Source organism: Antedon mediterranea, chromosome 7, assembly GCF_964355755.1.
Source record: "Antedon mediterranea chromosome 7, ecAntMedi1.1, whole genome shotgun sequence".
In the NCBI taxonomy this organism is placed as follows: domain Eukaryota; kingdom Metazoa; phylum Echinodermata; class Crinoidea; order Comatulida; family Antedonidae; genus Antedon; species Antedon mediterranea.
The window spans coordinates 14,927,288-14,950,668 of NC_092676.1; the positions used below are offsets into that span (position 1 = coordinate 14,927,288).

The 23,381-nt window shown below is 34.8% G+C and overlaps 1 protein-coding gene across 1 annotated transcript; it reads left to right on the forward strand.

Annotated features, from left to right (window-relative positions):
• Positions 1 to 2,245: 2,245 nt before the first annotated feature.
• LOC140055045 (ubiquitin-conjugating enzyme E2 T-like) lies at positions 2,246 to 10,340 on the forward strand. Its single transcript, XM_072100215.1, has 6 exons — positions 2,246 to 2,469; positions 8,415 to 8,484; positions 8,925 to 9,030; positions 9,196 to 9,294; positions 9,668 to 9,745; positions 10,028 to 10,340. The coding sequence occupies exons 1-6, from the start codon at positions 2,358 to 2,360 to the stop codon at positions 10,199 to 10,201; spliced, it is 639 nt and encodes a 212-aa protein (XP_071956316.1). The 5' UTR covers positions 2,246 to 2,357; the 3' UTR covers positions 10,202 to 10,340.
• Positions 10,341 to 23,381: the final 13,041 nt, after the last annotated feature.

Consider the following 23,381-nt stretch of genomic DNA (forward strand, 5'->3'; position numbering starts at 1 on the left):
GATAATAATTTTTGTAAACTCATACCAGATAGACTTTTTCTATCGAAGGATTTAAATTCCCATTCCAAACCTTTTAGACTGGTATGGATATGTAATCGTCAGAATGTATAAGCTATACCGTAGATATTCTAATATTGTAACCCTGGGTTATTATTCTTTGATTGTTTTTAGGGTGAGTTACTATTAGAAGCGGGGTTACTTTTAGAAGGGGGGTTACTATTAGAGTAGTGGGTTATTATTATATTACTAATCTTAAATTAAGCACCTGAAAACAGTAACCCACTCCCAACTTTTCCGGTCAGCAACTCATAACAAAATAATAAAACAGTACGAATAAACAAATTTGGTTGAACTCTAACTTATAAACTCAAAAACACTCAATCCTCCCCCACTCCTTATTTACAAAATACGGCTGCATCGTGAACGACAAGTCATTTTGTCAATAGTTGTTGTGACTCTAATAACCCCAATGTAATAAAAAGACATGGTATTCCTGCGAAATTTGTAATATAATGTGCTTTTCGCAAGTTTTGAAATGAAAGAGTTCGCTTGGGATGGAACTAATCATATCGAGCCCCTACTCTGCACAGAGCAATGGTCAAGCTGAACGGTGCAAACAGTCAAGCAATTGTCAAGGAAAGCCGCTGATGACTTTCACGGAGATTTTCATTTAGTTTTACACGCCTATCGACGAGATGCGCCGTTGGGAGGTATCGTTAAATCTCCAGCACAATTGCTGATGAACAGAAGTCTTAGAACACGAATTCCAATCTCACGCGAGCAATTTAAAGCCAACACTCTGGTTCCTGACGCACATAATTCATGATCATTAGACAAGACAAACAGACGGAATATTATAATCGTGGAACGCGAACGCTACAAACGCTGACAGAAAACGAGAAAGTCCGTCTTAACAAAGGCCAATAATGATTCCCCGCGAAAGTGTATCTGAACATGTTACCCCGAGTCGCTACGCAAAACGGACAAGCGTATAGACGCAATCGCCGACAATTAAATCATTCGCATAAAGAAGATATTAACGTTGATAGGGAGGTGGATAAAACTCCTAATTAAAGGACTCGTTTTTTCATAATTCTCATGCCAGATATTCATGCTCTGTTGTACCCAAATGTTTATACCATAATAGTTTGAGATGTATGCAAATGTTTTCCACCATCATAGTTTAGATTGTTACCTTTATTCTTGTGTTTTTTCTTTTTTGTGGGGGCAACCCACTTTTATTGCAATGATAAACAATATGGTGATGGTTACAGTATATATGTCTATATCTATCTATTTATCAATGAATATTTAAGTGATATTACACAGACAGAGGTTAAAAGATTATATAAAATATTTTGATATTGGTTTGAAATCTAGATAAAACAAATATGTATACAGAGAAAATTTATATTACAGAGCTAAAATGATATAAAGATTGATATTCAGTATTAAAAAAAGATTCGATTTAATAAAGATAAAATGGTATATTGCATTATAAGATTATGTTTTGTTTGAATACTTTGATAAATTTGTATAGTTTTACATTTTGAACATAATTTTGCTTTTATTATTTATATGATAACATAACAAACTAATAAATATTGCAAAGCTAAACCTTTATTCTTGCTGTTGCTGTTGTTGTTGTTGTTGTTGTTGTTGTTGTTGTTGTTGTTAAAAAAGGGAGATGTCACATATCTAATGTGTTTGTATGACGTCACAGTTCCCAGACTTTTTCATGAATAAAAGTTACTCTCCATATTGATCTCACATAGCTGGTTGTTGATTTATTTCTTTGCAACACAGCTAATAATTGCAACATGTAATAACGTCACACAAAGAAAGGCCAAACAGCAACTACAAAATCAACCAAGCGTTACACTCAGCATGGCCTATATTCTTTGCCAAATTAAGTAATGTTTTATGATATAAATTAATATAAAATACACGTTATTATGATACAATGTTAAATCTAATTAATATTTATTTGTTTTACCAGAAACAAGTTAAATATAGAAATATTATTAAACTTTCCTTCGTGAAAACGCGTTACAACACGCGCACCCGGTTGTTAAAACGAACAGTTTATAAACAAACAATTAAATATATAAACAACATTTAAAATGATTTGGCATGTAGTTGGTAACACTTTTTATCATGAACACTATCGGTGGTTCCAGGCGTAGATTAGTGACCGTCATCAAAACAAGTTGTATACATCCTGACTTATGGCGGCGCCCTACCGCATGGACAATAATATTTTTACAGGGAAAACCACGGATTTAATTCCTGTGATAATCACTGGATGTACTTACTAGGCCTAGGCCTAGTCCCCCTCGGCTAGCTATAGAGGGAAAATGCAGCGTCTAGGAAGAATGAAGAAAGAATTAAAAATGTTTGAAACATCTCCACCTTCTGGCATAACATGTTCAATGAAGAGTGATGACAGTAGTGACAGCCTCGAAGCTCGTGAGTATCGTACCTAGCTAGGCCTACTACTAAACTAGGCCTAGGGCCTAGGCTAGTTAATTTCGGTCGCTTTTGAATCCGGTCGCGTTTTAAATAGGGTTGCTTTCGGTCGCGTTCGTTTTGAATCGGTCGCGTATGCAAAATGTGTCGGGTATATGCCAAATGTGGCTTATGCATATTTTTCTTTGCTTTATATTCATCTAGCGTTGTACCGTTTATACACGACATGATACAAATCAAGGTACAGAAATGGTAAGGAAGGTATATTTATTGAGCCGTGAAATGTGCAAAAAAAAGTCACATTTGACTTGTGCGAACCATCACATTGTGCAAACATTTTGCCGTCAAATGTACAAAGAGGTAAGCTCATTTGTGCAAACATGATTGATACCCTCAATGTGAAAAAATCTGTAAAAATTCTTAATCCACTAATGTTATTAACGTGCAAATGTAACAATGTGTAGTAGTACAATAACCCTATTCACTGTACTGTATTATCTTGGTAAGTTCTTTGAGATATAATTTAGGACACTGCTTTTATCACATATCCGGACAACTACACCCTGGACAATTACCACCCGGAAAACTACCACCCGGACAATGACCCCCTAGGACAATGACCCCCTAGGACAATTACCCTCTAGGACAACTACCCCTTTGGACAACTCCGCGTTTGACCTTACCCTAAAACCTTGTTTTTGCATGCAGTTGAGCCTCTCATGACCTGGGATTTGTATGTCTTCCTACGCTAAGAGATTATATAGTTCCACATGCCATGTGCTTTTTTGTCTAAGATATATTTATTATAAGTGCCAAAAACCCGGTTTTTTTTCTCGATATGAGGCCTTTATTATTCAAAATTGTTAAAGAAAAAGCACATATACCATAAAAAATATCCATGTATTTCATTTTTGGAACAGAATATTCTGTGAGGCTCAACTACAAAATCACCATTTTGTGATATGATGTCATCGTAAGCCAATCAAAGCTGAGCTTTCTCGCGATTGGCATTGCTCACGGTTGAATGATTTAGGATTTTAGCTGATTTGATTGGTGGATGCGAATCACCCGCAGCGGAATGTTTTCTCTCGCGCGTGTACCATGAATCTCTCTGATCGTTACTACACAAAGTTAGATCAATGAATGAATTTGTCCGAATTCCGTTAAGTAAACAACTTTATATATTTTATAAGCATTTAATAACATGTTTTATTGATATTTCCAATGGTGATATATAAAATAAATAACTAAAAAACGTAATTATATGTAATTATTTTAACCAAAAATTGCGTAGTTAATAGAATTGTTGACTGAGGCCGCAAATGGTTTTACTTCTTTCGTGGCTAAAAACGATAATTTTTGGCGAGGTTTTAGACCCTATATTTCGAAAACTACAAATCAGATTTTCCTAATTCTTTCTTTATTGTAATATGAATACAACATACTAACAGATAATGTTGGTTTGGTTTTAATTTTGTATCATTATCCCATATAAGACAATATGACTATGTAATCCTAGAACATATTGATCAGAGACGTCGTGTATGTACAGATAATGACACCAATTTTGTCGGCAAATTGGCAATTCCCGGGCCCCCCAACTTCAAAATCCTGGATACGCCACTGTCTAGGACAACTGCACTCCTAGGACAACTACACTCTAGTCCAACTGCTATGCCCCTAGGACAACAACACCCTTTGAAAAACCACACCTATATCATGAAACACCTACAACTTAGGTTATAATTACGATCTTGTAAAACTTACTGAACTTCAAAACATATTGAGAGAGATTGATCCATTTGAATGTTTTATTATGCGTATCGTCAGCAGTTATTTTACATTAAACGAGAATCGATCAAATTATTAAAAAGTATTCCAATTTTGAAAAATAAAGGGGTGAGCTTATTTTATTCTTGTGTGACATGAAGATGCCTTATATAAATCACCAGTCAATCAAATAGTCTTTCATGTAAGATCACCCTCTGTTTTTAAGTTCAGTACAAGATCGTAATTAAAAACTAAGGTGTAGGTATGGTTGTTCAGAGAGTTGTTGTTGTTCTAGAGAGGTAGTTGTCCTAGGGGCATAGCAGTTGGACTAGAGGGTAGTTGTAAGATAGTGGGACTGAAGCAGCCCCTTATTATCGATAAAATTGGCCCGATTTTGATCTCTCTTTTCTTTTTCAAAACAAATGTTTTACCGTAAGAGCTTATGTTATGCTGTTTAATGACATTTTACGTTTACTACTACAAGTCTAGTCCAGTAATAATGGAATATTGGTTTGGCTGTTACTACTTCATAGAAGAACTTTAATTGATTTGTTTTTTACATTTTCTCCCCACTTCTGAGAAAAAAGGACAATAAACGTTTTTGGAACCTAAAGAATAATTATATGTATCCATGATGTGTTTATGACTTAAACATTTCTACTTATTTAATTTTATTCCAATTTGTATTCTACAGCAAAGAACCTCCTAATTTTACTTTAGATTAAAAGAAAACCTACACTATTAATCAATTGATTAGGGCCTACATTAGACGATTTGAAAATCAATCTCTCTCTTCCCCGTTTGACAGGTTCATACATTTCTTAGTCTTCCTATTATGAAAACATTGTTAACTGCGCCAATTTAGGAAATCGTTTTTTATAGTTTGTCCTAGAAGTTGAAAATTAATAAATATCGCTAACAGTTATTACAAAATAGACTACAAATCTTAGGTACATACGTCGATATTTCAATAATTTCACGTCAAATATTGTTAAATGTATAGTGTGGTATAACGCCCGCGTAGTCCCCTCTTCACACACAATTTGATTTTACAATACAATTGGCACCAACAGAAGCAGCTTGTTAATTTGGTTACCAATCGTAGTTGTCCAAAGCTGTAGTTGTCCTATGGGCAAATTGTAATTTTCTTAGTGGGTAGCTGGAGGGTAGTTTTCCTAGGAGGTAATTGTCCTAGAGGGTACTTGTCCTAGGGGGTAGTTGTCCTAGAGGGTAGTTGTCCTAGGGGGTAGTTGTCCTAGGGGGTAATTGACCTAGGGGGTAATTGTCCTAGGGGGTAGTTGTCCTAAGAGGGTAGTTGTCCTAAGAGGGTAGTTGTCCTAAGAGGGTAGTTGTCCGGGAGGTAGTTGTCATAGGAGGGTGATTGTCCAGGGGGTTATTGTCCGGGTGGTAGTAAGTTGTCCAGGGTGTAGTTGTCCTAGACCCTTTATCAATTTCTCAGGATGTAGAATAACACAGAGAAAAAAGAATGAGATGAGTCTGGTAGGTATGTAACATAAACTATTAGCACAGTTCTATTATATCATCTGATCTATTCCATTTTAGCATTGTAATCTATAAGTAATATTAGTACGGTATTAAAATCACTATTTTACCATTGATAATTAATATCATAATTATATTATGAATGAAGTCTGCAGTATTTACACAATATATCCGTACTTCTTTTGTGTACCATGATTGGCATATGTTTTTGATTATGGAATTGTAACATTCAGCTGTTGTGGAACTTCATCTCTCATTGATTGTTTCACATGTAGGGGGCATTTCAATTTTACTCTTAATTTATATATTCATTTTAAGTAACTGTGTAACTGTGTTTTAGTTAATTAATAATGTTATGTAGGCCTATAATAGATGTATTATTTACATCCCAATTTATCATTAGTTGATTGATTGTAGTGTTTTTGATTAATAAATATACCTTTTAGTTTATTAATTATAACTGTTTTAGTTAAATGTTGTAGACACTTGAATGAAATGTAATCTAAGCTATACATTCATTCATTTTCATTCAATCTTTTATTTCGGAAACTCTGGTCCATAGAAAGTAAATTACATATAAATGAAATAAATAAAATAAACAAAATTACTACTACTCATCTCAGGATGGCATTCCATCTGGAGAGCATCTTCGACTTAACTAAGATGTTGCTTATAATCGTTGAGATTAAAATATTTTTGCTTGCATTAAGTCACATCAGGCCATATATTGATATTCTTAACAATTCATAAAAAGAGGGAATTCTACATTCCGTAAACATGAGGCTAGCACTGCAATGTCGAGGCCTTTGCAACAACATTCTTAAACCATTATTGTAGCATACCTGGAGAGATCGCAAGGTACCTTGATTATAGTTGCACCATAATGTAGCACAATACATATTTACACAATATGTTCTAAATAAAGCACATTTCACATTGATAGAACACATACTAAATTTTCTGACCAAGGAGTTGGCTCGGATACACAAAGATCTGTATTGCCGCTTTATATCAAACTCATCACATAAATCCAAGGATATAACATGACCAAGATATGTGATTGAGTCAACATATTCTAAACTTTTGCCATTAATGGTAATAATAGGTTTCAATTGAATCCTCCGTGACTTAGGACAGATTATCATACAAGATGATTTCTTAGCATTGTAAACAATATCATTTTTGGCCGCAAAGCATTCAGAAATTTTAATTAGATGTTGCAACCCTGATGCAGAAGGTGATATAAGCACCATGTCATCTGCATACGATAGGTTGTTAAATTTAATATTATTTAACTCGCACCCTTCTTTGCTGTTGCTAAGCTTAATGATAAGATCATTTATATACATATTATACAGATGGGGAGACATCACTCCTCCCTGTCTAATACCATTTGATACATGAAAGGGCTCCGAAAAGGATTTTCCCCATTTCACAATAAAACACTGAATATTATACCAAGCTTTTAGTACTCTTCTTACTATACTTTAGTATACTGTATGATGTAGTGTATGATCATGTATGGAATTGTATTGAGATAATGATCTCTCATTGATTGTTCCACAGGACTACATGTTGAATAAACATATTATTTCTTAAAATTGAGACGTGTATTGTGTCTTTGTGTGAACATCACCACTATGTATCCTGAGGTGTCTGTTACAGTCAGACACAAACATCGTGCCATTAAATGTAATAACGATCAGTTTTGACATTACCGTATTTATGCAAAAGAAATTCTACAAATCTTTGGGTCGAACATGAACCTGTAAATTACCGTGTAGTAGAGTTTGCAAATTCCCATTCATGTAAACCGTAGTAATATAGTTTTCGCATGTGATAATGCTTCCTAATGCTTTGAATATAACTGCCTAAAGGCACGGTGCGAAAAAATAAAAAGGAATGTTACAAACATTGCATGTCGCAGCTTGGAAGACCAAAAAAGGAAGGTGAAATAGTAAATAACACATCAAAAGGTATAACATTTGGTTTGTATTAATACAATTTACAGGTATAATTTATATTATTAGGGAACAGTTTTCAAATCCTAACAAAATATGTTTTCGCGGCCTAAAATCGAGTTCTCGGGACCAAGCCAGAGCCTAACTCTTAGCTGGACCAAAGTAATGATGTAAATATAAAATAGTTTGTCACCTCAGCCCCACCATGGTTGGGGCTGAGATAATTTGCATTGTAATTTATTTGATGGGTAAACATTGCTGGGTTACCCTTTATAACGTGTCACGTCATAGTTCACACAAGATTTTTCATTACGTTGCAATAGAAACTTTAGCCGACGTCAATTGTCGCATACTGTTACTGGACTTTAACAATTGGTGCATCTTTCTCAGCTAGATCATTGAAAATACAATTATTACCTTTTATGATATTGGAAAAGGTGCTATCAGTGTTCAAATAACAACACACCTTACCGCTGTCCTTTTCATCACCTTTCCTTGTATTTTTTATATAATTCATTATGTGAAAGCCATGTGCTCATGTAAACAAAGGTTAGAGAGCAAACAATTGTCTGAGCTGTACTCGACAGTGATTGAATTTACATTGTTTGGAAATGTGTGCATACCCCAATCATTGTTTCATATTTTCAGTGATACTTTTAGATTGCTTGTTATGGGTTTATACTGATATTTAATAACTTATTTCTGTTGCAGAGATACTTGGAGCAGAAAAGACTCCATACGATGGAGGAATATTTAAGTTGGACATTGAGCTACCAGTAAGGTAAGCTGTTCTGTTATAATTGTATACTGGAACTCAGCGGTTTAATTTCAATTTTCTGAGTATGGTTTTTTATGCATCACTTGACAATGGGGAGTACAAATTCTACAGCTGAGAAATGTAATTTGTTTTCTCCCTAAATCTAAGAAAAATTATTAAATTACTTTTTAAATTAAACTGATTACATTTTGATCACTGCATGTTCAGTTCTTTGTCATTTCTATAATCTGTTATTCATTTTAAATTACCAAAAATAAACAAGCAAAATTAATAAATAACCACATCAATATATATTATATAAAATTTAGAAAAATATTAAGTTCAGTTTAAGTTAAGTTTAAACCCCTAACAAAAAACAAAAATAATAAACAATATATTAATGTCTTTCCAATGTTGTTGATCAAACTATTAACAAAGTGTTATTTCCTGTTTAATACCAATAGGTATCCATTTGAGCCACCTAAGGTTCGATTTGTGACTCCTATTTATCATCCTAACATTGATTCAGCTGGAAGAATCTGTCTGGATATACTCAAAATGCCGCCAAATGTAAGTAAATACTTCACTATAATTATTTCAAAATAATATTGTTACATATGTAACTCTCTTTGTTTTACTAAGGATTATTATATTACAAGGAATGATTATATTATTTTTACATTTTTTAAACCTTTTATATTATTATTATTTTTGTATGGTTTGTTTGTGTAATAGGGTAATTGGCGACCATCCCTGAACCTTTTAACTTTACTAACATCTATCCAACTGTTGATGTCGGACCCAAATCCAGAAGACCCTCTTATGCATGATATTGTGAGTAACAATGAGCATTTTACTGTAGTAAGGACTATAGCTTTTATTGCATGTAAAATAAGGAATATTAGTGTCTTATTTACCTTATCTCAATTGCTAAACATCAGCAGAAAGTGGTACAGTACATGCATAGAGTGGTGTCTAGAAAACTCAGATCTCATATATTTTAGTATTTTCTAGAATTAGCAAAATATCAATTAATATTAACATTTATAATTATCATGTATGTTGTATTTTATTATCAAAGAACGATTATAAAATCTTGAAATCAGAGTTTTCTAGACTTAAAAGGGCTAAAAACCTAATTAAAAATAAGAATACACATACTGTTTCAATTAGTCATCATTGATCAACATCTGGATCTATTTTTTAGTCAAAAGAGTTTAAGTACAACAATGTTCAGTTTAAGAAGACAGCAGTAGAATGGACGAAAAAACATGCTTTAACCACGGTAAGATTATTAAAAAGGTACAGTAGTTAAGTATCATAATCAACCTAAAACAGTTGTTAATTTGATTTGCTATTTTCTTTTGGACGCCGGACTTCATTATATATTTACAAAATCACACTTGATCCAATAGAACATATTTGTTTGTTTTTTTTCATTTCATTATACAGTACATAATAAAATATTACTGTATATAAAAAGTTCCAACATTTATAAAATAATTTTTAAACAAACAAATAATTACTTATTTGTGTTTATTTTTTATTCATTTAATTTCTTTTGTAGGATTTACTTACAATTTGCAATAAAACACAACAAACAAGTTCAAATTCTGATGAAACAAACTTAAGCAAAGAAAAGAATGAAGATATAGAAAATAACAAAACGGAAAAAAGAAAGAAAGGGCTGACATCTTGTGATAATAGTGCAAAGAAAATCAAATGTAACGATAACATATAAGGAATTAAAACAAAACATTTACAGTCAAATCAGGAATTAGTCTCTCTTCCTAGAACGACATTCCTCGACTATGGGCTGTGGCCAAAAACATCTTTTATGGGTAGCTTGAGAAATGACAATAAAAGTATTGTAAGCTTTATGAGGTGGCGTACTTCTTTATATGAGCGTCATTAATTTGGTCCAGCTGGATGGTTGGGATCTGGTTTGATCCTAAAACCTGATTTTTAGCCACAAAATAAAAAGTTGACAGAACTTGTGCTCTTCTACAGTAGACTACAGAAAATAATAGTACATGATGTACTGTAATGTAGTATAAACTAAATAAAGTTTTTTATGTAGTTTCATCAATTAAAATTGTCAACAGCGTTATTCCTATCTTTTCTATTGTAGTATTGTTTTCTTGATTATTCTAGATTACTAGAGTCAGGCCCACACACGTGCAATAACTAATTGACTTAATTAGTACAGTAGTGTTTTTTGTGGGGGTGGGGCGTGATGTGCCTTTATGTTAAATTTGTTTTATTTTTACCTATATGACCTAATGACCCAAATTAAGAACACCACATAAATTGAATGTGTGTTAACAGTCATACTGCATAATACTGACCAGATTCGTCATTAGACCGGGTGCCCAGAGAATGTATTCATGTGAAAAGCCACAAAGGGATTGATGGCATGATTATGTAGATATATGGCTAAGATTCAATAATCAATATTGCTGCTGGATCCTATCATATAAATGTACCCTAGGGGCACAAAATGAGAGGGGTAAGAAATGGATTTAATCATGTGAAAAGCCACACGGATAAAAGTTGTAAGTTGCCCCAGACAGTAACCCATGGGGTTAAGCCCAACTAGATTTAATCGCACGAAGAGTCACGCTACCAATTCCCTTTCTATTGGAACTGCCTTGGTATATACGAAAATACCATTGACATGGACAGTAACTTTATCCTGTAAGTTGGCCCAAACAGTAGCCCGAAAATGCCCGTTGGGCCCTACAAGATTAAATCACACAATGAGCAAACTTCAGAGACTACATTTCGTCGTTGGTGTGTAATCTCACCTAACGAAGTATGGCTGTGTCTGAAATGAAGTTCATGAGTGGCATTGGACCTGGTGAAACACCAGCTAACCAGTTACGTGGACGGTGGACTGAGATGTATTGATGTACTGTACATGCAATCCATTCGTCACTGATTCGCCCACCACATTAGTAAATGTTGCTACAAGTAAAGCTGCAAAATAATGACATAACAAGTACATATTTACTTATGGAAACTATACTAAATATTACACTGTCTACTAAAAGAGATGATTTACTCAGACTTTTGTTGTAGAGCGCACATGTTTCACAACTTCCAGACACTATTCTGTGAAGATTTTGGTCATTTGATTATCACTATACTTGACCACCAACATCTCTCCGCCAGGATTGATTCCCGATTCCTCTTTCGAAAAAAGGAAGAGACGGAATCATTTACAGTCAACACAATCATTCCAAGCATTTTTTTAAGTTGACATTGACTTGGTTCTATATAGTCTCAAACCCTTGCCACTGCCAATAATGGGTTTTGATGTCCCATTCATTTTATCCCTTGGTCTATTGTTTTCTAATACTATTATAATGTGCTCCCGGCCTACAATCTGCAATTAATAACATTTAAATGTTGCAAGAAAGAAATAACCAGAGGCACCATGTGTGTTATAAATATATAATAAATAATAACAATATTATAGATATAATTGGTCCAGTAATTTAAAAATTGTACACAAAATCAATAGGACTATAAATCTTCTTTCTTTTAACAATACTTCATTCTACAATATTTCCCTTACAAATAATGTGGTCAATGTTGTTTGTTGTTGTTAACGTTTTCCGTCTTCCGGCATTACGCTTTCCACAATTGGTTTCCATTTTTTTCTGTTTATGGCAGGATGGTTTGTTATTGTGTTAGTGTTAGTGTTGTGTTAATGTGGTCAATAATGTAAGTTTATTGTCAATATACATTCCTAGTCACTGTGAACTAAAACTTTGTCTAAAATAATTGCTTTGATCATAAGAGAAACACTTGGGTTTCAGTTTAAGGGAAACAAACATGGATTTACCATTGAGAGACCAGCATTAGTAGACAATCATTAGTGCCGACTCCATGCAACACTATCAAGATCCTGCTGAAGACCCTTGGCATCAGCTTCGGACGATACAGCTTCAGATCATCGGCATACATAAGGCAATGTGAGTTTGCACCAATATACACGTCATGGTGGGATACCCTTCATTTAAAATGGTTCAGACTGTGGCTGTCAAAAGACAGATACACGTTGAATGGTCGAGCCTAAAATGCTACCCGTAGATGAGGTGTGACTGACGCCCTCGTGTATCGACCAAACTGAATTATCTTGCTTCCATGCCATTTTTTTTGCACGTTTAACGTCGAAACTGATCATTTTTAAATTTAACGACGTGATGTTTGCATAAATGTAGTTCTTTGCACAAATGTTACTTTGGACATTTCACGGCTCAACAAACCTCCTCTTTGGTTTGCAAAATTAATCTCGAAAATAAGCCCTTGGAATCAAGCCCACTGACGTCTTTTCGAGACTGTATTATCATGAACGTCAAAGGAATGGAAATGTGTACGATCTTATACGATATTATATCAATATATTCATTACTGTACCTTACAATCAAGCTGCATGTATTGTTTTCCAAGGTAAACTTGGATTGCATGCATCTTTCTCCTTCTTGTCTGCTTTGTTGGCAAATATGTAAAATTGACAGGGAATGTCTAAATAATCATATTATTATAGTAGCACAGATTTTACAGCATTCCATTCGAAAAGAAGCCCCATTGTTACAACCGCTAATATAGAAAACGCCAGCTAATGTCGAAACAACCGCTAATGTAGAACAATCCACCGCTAATGTAAAACCTCCAGCTAATGTAGAAACAAAATCAACACCAGCTAATGGAACGGTCAACAGCTTATTTAGTAACGACATTGCCTGCCAGCTAATGTAGTTACTATCGCCAGCTAATGTAGAAAATGTTATTTTGCTACTCGGAGACTGCGGCAATTAACAAACTCATAGAATAATAAATAAAGACGCATACAACATAAGTTCTGGCTTAAATAGTTTAATTAGTAAATGAACATTCACCCATGTAAAACTGCACATAAAAGTCATAAGCAAATATAAGTTATATAGCAATAATTTTCCAATTCTAAGTAAGCACAACAGGGATGCTCAGAGAAAAATAGCCCTATTGCCATAAGTGTCTAAATATTGGACGGGAGGGAGGGAAAATTGTCTTCAACTTAATGTGATCGTGTTAACAGAGAGGGTGCTTGATCAAAGAGGTCGAAAACCCGCCCTCTCCGTTCTCAAAATAGAATTGTGTTCCCAGCCCAATTCTTGATTTTTGCTACTCGGAGACTGCGGCAATTAACAAACTCATAGAATAATAAATAAAGACGCATACAACAAGTTCTGGCTTAAATAGTTTAATTAGTAAATGAACATTCACCCATGTAAAACTGCACATAAAAGTCATAAGCAAATATAAGTTATATAGCAATAATTTTCCAATTCTAAGTAAGCACAACAGGGATGCTCAGAGAAAAATAGCCCGCGGCAGGTGCCAAGGCACCGCCAAGAGCAGCCCACCAAAGAGCAGGAAACAAGGAAGAATGTTCACATGGCCCCGTTTCTGCTGCCAAAAATATACCGTATATATACGGTATATTTTATATACGGTATATTTTTTGGCAGCAGAAATGGGTCTCATAAAAAATATACCGTATATATTTGCGGTATATATACTGCATAAATATCCCCATCGTTTGTGGATATTATACGGTATATTCCAAAATATACCGTATATTTCGTTCCCCGTTTCTGCTGCACTCAAAATATACCGTAAATGTGACCCGACTCATGACACGAGGTCAAAAACTATCAGAGCGCGACGCGTTTGTTTTGGTTTTTCTGCTGCATTGAAAGTTGAAACACACGTGTAAAAGCAAGCAACAGATCAAAATGTCACTGTGGACCGAACAAATCACTATTTTTGCAATTCAATTGTGGGGGGAAGCGAAGGTTGGGGGGAGACTGCATGGCAACAGAAGAGATACCGAGATTTTAATTACAATAAATCGAATGTTCTTACACGACAATAACATGATGTAAAATCATGGTAAAATACTGTATAATAGAAAATGGAAATTAAAACGGCAATATAGGATAATATAGCATAATATAAACTCAATTTGAATAACAGAGTTTATTTATAGTGACATTTCTAGATTGTGCTTGTATGTGCGGTGTAAATTCGTTGCCACTTCTGCTCATTATATTAGATTTAAAATAGAAAGCAATGCTACGACGTTTTGAGTAGGTAAAAACCTCACTACACGAGGTCAATCCATACTTCCGTCTCACGAAATGAATTTTGGGTAATGAAAGCCAACTTTTTTACAACCCACCCACGAAGTATGTGCAGCGGAAACGGTGCACGAATTTCATATACGGTATATATACGGTATATTTATACGGTATATTTATACGGTATATTTTGGGTTGGCAGTAGAAACGGGCCCATGAAACTGAGATAAAAAATTGTTCAACCAGGACTCCCTGGAAGGGTCTCCAAAGAGACTGATAGGTACAAAAATCACCATTAATACAACGGTGCTCCCCATGAAAGTATACGCAGATACTTCATGGCAGTATGTTGAGCATCAGCACCTCCACCCAAGGCTAATCCAAGGGCTCCACTACCGTGCACTGCAATGGGAGCAAAGTTGTACTAACACATCGCCAATAAACAATACTGAGAGAAAACAAAAAAATATTTTGTCTAAATAATGTGCAAATGCATCTTTTTACTTAGCTATCATTCTATCCACCTCTTGTAAGCAACCGACTCTCAAAAAGGGGAAATCTCGTAAGTGATCACCTCACAAAAAACAGACCGTACATCGTAAGCAACCACCCTCGTTAGCGACCACCTCTATTGAGAGACCACCATCTCTGTTAAGGGACCGCTTCTCATAATCGATCATCTAGGTAACGAGAGGTGTTTGATTATGAGAAGTGGTCTCTTAACAGAGATGGTGGTCGTTCAATAGAGGTGGTCATTTACAAGAGGTGGTCGTTACTGGATGTGGTCGATTATGAGAAGTGGTCCTTTAAGAGAGTGAGAGAGGTTGTGGTCCCTTAAAAGATGTGGTCACTTACGAGAGGTGTGGTCGTTAAAAGAAGTGGTCGCTTACGAAAGGTGATCGATTAAAAGAAGCGGTCCTTTATGAGATGAGGTGATCTCTTACGAGAAGTGAGAAGCGGTCCCTTAACAGAAGTTCAATAGAGGTGGTCGCTAACGAGGATGTTTGCTTACGATGTATGGTCGCTTATTACGAGATGGTTTTTGTTACTACATTAGCTGTTGACCGTTCTACATTAGCTGGTGTTTTATTTATTTTTTATTTACTACATAATTTCCGGAGGTTTTCGGAACAATATGATAGGCCTAATTCAAATATAAAAAGCATATTTAATAATTTTCAACGGATTAAAACTAGGGTCGTAAAAATTCAACTTTTTGAAATAATCGGTTCACAAAATCTGTACGGAAGAAGAATAAAAATGTGTACAATAACAATAATCTTTTTTTTTTATTAAAAGATCACCTAATTATGTTTTGGTAGCAGACTGTAGTTAATTGAAGTTACTGAACAAATTTATTAATAGTTAACTATTTCGTTTTCGAAAATTTATTTTAACAAATGTTTTTAAATGATTGATTAATGTGACAGTGCCTTTCATTTACATATTACATGTAATAGTGTATTATAATTATTATTTAATACTTGATCAAAAAATAATATAAATGCTCTATTTTCCTCTAACATCCAGTTCTTAGTTTGTATACTTTAAATATACAGTATGGAAAACGAGTATGGAGAGTAGATGCCTATTAAGCCATGACTACGTATATACATGATATATAGTAATGCTAATTATACCCATAATTGGGTCTTTAACATAATCATATGTTATCTCTTTCGAGGTTCGCATCGATATCAATTATGCCCTCTGTGTTTTGTGAACCGATGGTGTGTGCACGTACAGATGCATTGATCGATAGACCCTGGATAGACTATTACTGTATTACGACGAAAATAGTCTTGTAATTCATGAGTAACTTAAAACCTTGAGATTTCAGCTAAATAATAAAAATAAGTAAGGAACGAGTTAAAATAATATTAACATACAGGGAAGAAACATTCAGATGATGTATTGGAGAGTCTAAGCTAAGCAGCGGTTTTATAAGGTAAGCTAACGAACGTTCATTATCCGCTCTCTTTTGCCACCGCCATCAACTACTTAAATAAATCACTACTACTAGGCCTAGTATTATAGATATAATTATAATCATCAACAATACATTTTAATCATATAATAGGCCTATATTGTCTAGTGATTGTTTTACTATAGGCCCAATGGTATTTATTTATTTATTTTCATTGAAATTTACGGTATAAACAAATTAAATCACGTGTAGGCCTAAATGTAATTAACACTTTTAATTCAGTTAAAATTATAGATCTACGAAGGAAATATTTATTTGTTTATGATATTGTTGTAGTTGTGACATAAAGATGAATACATAATTATTTTGAATGTGCTCAGTCATCCATGCAATGCTTTCTGCTGTAAATTAATTATAAGAGATTCGGCATTCCGAAATCGAAATATTTGGAACATGCGCACTAACCAATAGTTATTATAATTTAGTATGTGACCTTTATAGACAAGCAGCGTTTATTCACATATAATGTCTTACCTTCAATTGTCATGTGAATGGACAGTAATTTAACAACATGTTTAACCTATGTTTTATGCCTCTTTCCTTTTTTCAAACTCAATAATCCTTAAACAAAACATAGGGGAAAATAGAGATATAGATAATTATTAGCTCCCCGCCCCCTCCCCCTCCCCCTCCCTCCTCTAGGAAGTGTAGACGTTGGTTCTCGGAATGTTAATGACTCGGGTAAAAATGTTGTGACAATTCTGGTCTGGACGTTTTCGGAGGGCGGTTACCATTAATTGAAATGCTTGATATTCGTAAAACTAAACCCCTCTGTTTCACAGTGTGATGATTAATAACATTTTAAAATACCGTTTTTGTGATTGTTTAGTAGGTTTTTTACGGTGGAGGTGGGAGGCAGAGTTCATTTTAGGGGTGCTTATTCGAGGGATGCGTTCAATGTTTTAGTTTAAATAATATGTAACATTTATAAATGTAATGTAAATTCCCTAGATATGAAAATATTATGTGTATAAAAAAATGTATGTGGATGGACGTTTATTAGTTGATTGGGAGGGTGAAGAGGACGATGATTTATTGGGGAGATATGGGGCGTTTATTCAATTAAATACCATATAGGCCTAATTGGTATAATTAATACATTATTACATCTTGTGAAACTAACTTCCGCGACACATCGTTTCGGTCTAAAGAAGAAGACAGCGTTTTATGGGCATCAGTATCTGTCTGTGACGTTCAAACACCATCTCTGGTTATCGCGTACGTTGGTTAGGGTCATGTGCAAAAATAGTAATTTATAGCGAAGTGTGCTTTTGAGAAAAAATACTTTCGATGTCAATAGTGTTCCGATGGTCTTTAAAAGTGGCAATATTTGGTGGAATTTTAATGTTCCGGTCTTACTGGTTCCATTCAGGAATTGTCTTTGGATAGAGCGAGTAACGATTACAATCTTTATTGGTTGCTATATTTTCCAGTACTGAAATGTCTAGTCGTGATGTTATAATTCGTTGATTGGCGATATTCGACGATATTACATGGGGTATAAGTTCTCAGGTTTCTTCGTAACAAGGCGCCATTTGGTTCTACGAGATGTAATTTTTCTAATCATAGGTCAGCATTGCGGTAATACTTGATACTCTACTGTAGTCCTTAGCTGCAAACCTAGCTGCTCTGTTTTGGATCTTTTCCAGCTTATCTCTGTCTGATTATGATATGGGTCCAAAATAGCAGAACAGTACTCGAGCTTAGGTCGGATTAGAGACTTATACGCTATGGTTTTGGTGTTTCTGCTACAATAGTATAGGTTCTCTTCAGCAATCCCAGCATTTTGTTTGCTTTATTGGTAATTTTGTTTATATGGGTTGACAATTTTAAATCATGACTGAGTTCAACACCTAGGTAAGGATGATGTTTTACCTCTTTTGCCAATCTTTTTCCCATTTCATCAAAGCGCTCAAGTCTGCTTGCAATTGCAATTTGTCAGTATCTTCAATAGTTGAAATTTTGTTGTAAAGAATGCAGTCAGCTTCACTTTAGAGTTGACATTGGGTGGTAGGTTGTTGATGTAGGTCAGGAACAGAAGTAGACCAAGAATTGTACCTTGGGGTACCCCGGAAGTGACTTTAGTTTTAGATGAAGTTTTTCCTTCGAGCACAACTTGTTGGTGTCGATTCGTAATGAAACTATCAATTCAATTCAAGATACTATGTCTGCCCCTGCATGATGTAATTTCTTAAGAAGTCGCTAATGAGGGACTGAGTCAAAGGCCTTGCTGAAGTCTATAATTATCAGGTCTGCTTGTCCTTTTCCATCTAGTATTTTCGCAAGATCATCAATTAATGCTGCTATTTGAGTGTCGCAAGAGTGGCCTCTGCGAAAACGATCTTGAACATTCGTCAGGATATTATGTTTGTCATGATATGATGGTTCAAGTATTTTGCAAGGAATCGATGTTAAGGAAACAGGTCTGTAATTACCTGAGTTGCATCTATCGCCCTTTTTATATGGTGGGGTGATATTAGCATCTTGCCAGGCTTTTGGAAGACAGCCAGTATCCAATGACTTCTGATACAATTTTATCAAAATCGGTGCAAGTGTTTCAGCGCATTACCTTTATTATTCTAGCTGGAATAGCATCTGGTCCAGAAGCTAAATACTTCTTGTTTTTTTTATTTTATGAAATTCTAAAAGGACTTTGTGTTGTTACTCGCAAGGCTATGACTTTGTGAATGTATTCTCTTTTGGCTTTCCTGATTTTCCTGTGTGTGTTTCTTTGGTGTTTTTTAATACGTCCTATGCAGATAAATGATTTATTTTCCAGGCTTTCTTGTATAGTCGCTTTTTCTTACATATTTCACGTTTAATGGAGTTGTTAATCCAGGGTAGCTTCCATCTAGAGGATGACATTTTAGACGGTATGAATTCACCCATGGCCCTTTGTATGCAGAAATTAAGCTTGGTAAACAGTTCTTAGTGTTGACATATTCCGAAGTGAGTTTATTGTTTAGGTCTATGAATCGGTCATTAAGTCGGTTGTAATTTGCTTTCTTATATATATTTATATATATTTCTTTTAATTGGTCGTACTAGTTTACTGAGACAGTAACTGCTTCATTTTCCCTTATTCCTGGTATAACTTTGGAGATTTCCACAAAAGATGGACTGATGTGAAACATAAGTCCAATATATTATTTAATCCGGTTGGTTCTGTAAATTGTGGTCTAGTGCAATTTCAATCATTGCCTTGCTGGGACCAGCGTAAGAACCACCACGAAAATTGTCCCAATCGATGTCAGGGAGGTTAAAGTCTCCTAATAGCCATATATATGCATTAGGTGCAATCTTTCTCAGGGCGCAGTCTAGCTGATTAATGCAATCGGTATTGGTTTGTTGTGACCGATAGAACACTCCTACGTATAGAGAAGTTACTCCCTGAACACGTATGCTTATCCATATTCTCTCATAGTTAGTGTTTAAATCAGTCTCCTCTTTGGCAACCATTTCATCTGTGACGGCTATGAGTCCTCTCCCACTCTATTCCGTCTGAATACTTGATAGATAGATGGTTGGGTGAAAACACTTTATCATTGGTGATGTCTTTGTTTAGCCATGACTCGATTCCAGTAACAATGTCGGGATTTTCGGTATCTAGTAGCACGTTAAACGAATCGTTTTTTGCTTTGACACTTTGACAATTTAAGTTAATAATTTTTCCGCTTACTTTAACCTTTGCAACGAGTACGATTAGATTTTGGACTCGAGGTGGGGCTTTATAGGCTGAAAATTGTCTAAATCTATGAATCAAGACTGCTATATTTAATTGTGTTAACGGATCGAACAGGTTTGTCATCTCAAGGCTCTCTGTGATGTTGAATATTGTTGAAGAGAAGTTTGGCAAACCACATGTGATGCATATCCAACTATAAGATGCATTGTTTTGTATGACCTCAATAACCTCATCACCCATAGATAAACATTCCTATACCATACTTTACAATCTTCACATTCTATAGCTTGCTGCTTCCATTTTACTGCTTTATTACAAACTCTGCATGGGCATTTCAGGGCGCGTGGAACTGGGTTTATATTAATGTCCACGGACAGGAGTAGTAAAAACCAGATAAACTTGTACAAATAACATGGAACGAACTAACCGTCTATTGGATGGATGTCTGAAGAATGCGTCCTTGAACGGGGCTGTCGAGGTAAAGCAAAAGTTTAAAAATCAAAAGATGTGCTTAACCAAACCCACGTCAACAATGCATATCAACAAACAAAATTCAATACAAAACATAAAACAAAAAAAATACTGTGCACAATTACATTGGAGATAGATAGAATTTTGAAATTGTAAGTGCGCGTACGCATGCGTTATTTGTGCTACGCACGTAATTGTATTGCCAATGATGAAATATGAGCTGAAATTTATGAGTATCAAATTTTATTTAATTGTGATTCATGCTTATGAAGATATGATTACAAACGTGATTAGACCGCGTAATTTTTTATTGCGCACCGTGAAAACATAACCGCATCGATTCCTGGCCATAAGGAATACACTCAATGCCGTTGCACGCGACTATAAAGGAGGTCAACCTGTCTAACAAACATGTATTATAAATGACAATTTATTTGGGTAAATTAACCAATATCCTGTTGTTGGCTGCAATTTATGCTAGTGTTTCATTGCGTTTTTAACAAGCACTACTTTCGTGAAAAGGGGAAGGTGGGATGGGAGAATGTAGCACCGCCTGCAAACCTCGTCTATGATAGTCTAGTCGCCAAAATAGTACACGCCCGGAAAGATTTCGAATCGTCTCAAGGCCGAATCGTTCCGCTACCGTGATATAGATATATGTACTAATTTAAACCCCCCTAAAAAGCATTCAAATTAGCTTTTAGTTGTATGATTTTGATTAATTAAGGGAAACATCTCTACAAGACGTTGAATCTTTGGGGATAAAACACAATTAGCCTAGATCAGTTCCAGTTGTCAAAGTTTCGTAATGGTGTCGCTGCATTTCTAGCCTCTAGGCTAGGCCTTAGCTAAGCCTAGGATTTTAATAATTAACACTGCAGTAGGTGTGTTTATAAATCCAGATAAATATTATAATTCAATATATTATAAAGAAAACCATATATTTACACACAAAAAAACAAAATGTATGTATACTGTTTCAATGTGAATCAGCCCGAGGCCTAGCTTTTTCAATCTGTGAATGATGAAAGGTTATATTTTAACAAGGCGAAGCCGAGTTGAAATACTGTATAACCTTTCATCATTCACCTCATGCCATTATTTGTACCATTCCACTCAAACATTCATTATTTGTGCAGTTAGTATTCTTTTACACAGTTAGCAAATTACCATATCACATTTATGTATAACCCGCTTGGGCTCCAACATTGATCAACCCACCAGAAGAAATAGTATCCTCGATCGACATTCTAATATTCTAGTATAATTCTAATGTTTAGGAAGCTTGAGTCTTCGGATCATGATATTTTTCATTTCTTTTTAATTGGTCGTTAACATTCACATTGGATTTGGACTTCCACAATTTGCCCAATTACCAAGTGCTTTGAATAAAGTAAAGTAAAATCTATTATTCTCAAAGATTGATTGAAAGTTCAATGATTTGCTTACACTGGCAACAATGATGGTGCTATCATTACATTGTTGTTACATAATGTACTCTCAAACGTATTTGTTAAAAGTTTATTTGTTGACTTTTCTGCTGCATTCAACACTATTCAACTCATGTTTTAGTGAATATGATGATACAATTAATCCAGCGATTTTTAGCCGAAAGTTCGAGTAAATAATGTTATATCAGATTGTTGTAGTGCCCCACAAGGTTGTGTCCTTTCAACTACTTTCTTCACTATCTATGCCAATATCACCCAACTGTTCAACCAGCATACGAATAATCTAAGATGTTATGCGAGAGTAACCTTTGCTGACTTCTCCTAAGCATTTAATACCCGCCATTTTAATAAATAAGTTAATTAAGTTAGAGGTGAATCCGTTCATAATTAAGTGGATCGAAATTTGCTTATGTAGTCCTAATCGAACACATAATGTATCTTTTGAAAACTATCATTCAAGTGTGACCAATACTAACATTGGATCACCACAAGGATGTGTTTTAAGCACCTTTTATTTATACTGTAGGCCTACACTAACGACTAAGTCGAAAATTAATAACATACACTAATTAAAATATGCTGATGAAACCGCCATAGTTAGCCTATTAAAGAGTAGAGTTAGTGAAACAGAATATTATTATGAAATAAATGCTTTTTTTTCTCTCTTTTGTGGCGTTAACCACTATTTTATTCATTTCATTATCAAATGATCAATACAATGATTTTACACTTCATCCAAATATATATTCCCTTGTTATTCTGTTCTGTTATTTTCTTGTACTTTCTTTTATCTTTTGTACGATTTGATCGAAACAATTCGGTCAGATATATATATATTATATATATAAACACATCAGGCAAAGAACATTAATTCTAAACCGCCCGATGATATACTGAAATTTAATTAATTAATTTGAAACGATAAAGATGAGGAAATCTGTGAGAATGAGAAAAAGTCGCCCCAACCGAGACTCGAACTCGGACCCGGACCGCCTGCTTGATATGCAGATGTCCTAACCATTAGACCACTGGGGCTTTCATGGTATTGTTCAAACTCGATTGGATGGCGACTCTTTAACATTCTCGGCGTGGTACGGCGGAACAGCACTCATCATCATCATCATCTTCTATTACATTGCATTGCAAGTGTCTATATTATTAATATTCCATTTAAAGAGCCTTCTATTGGTAGGAAT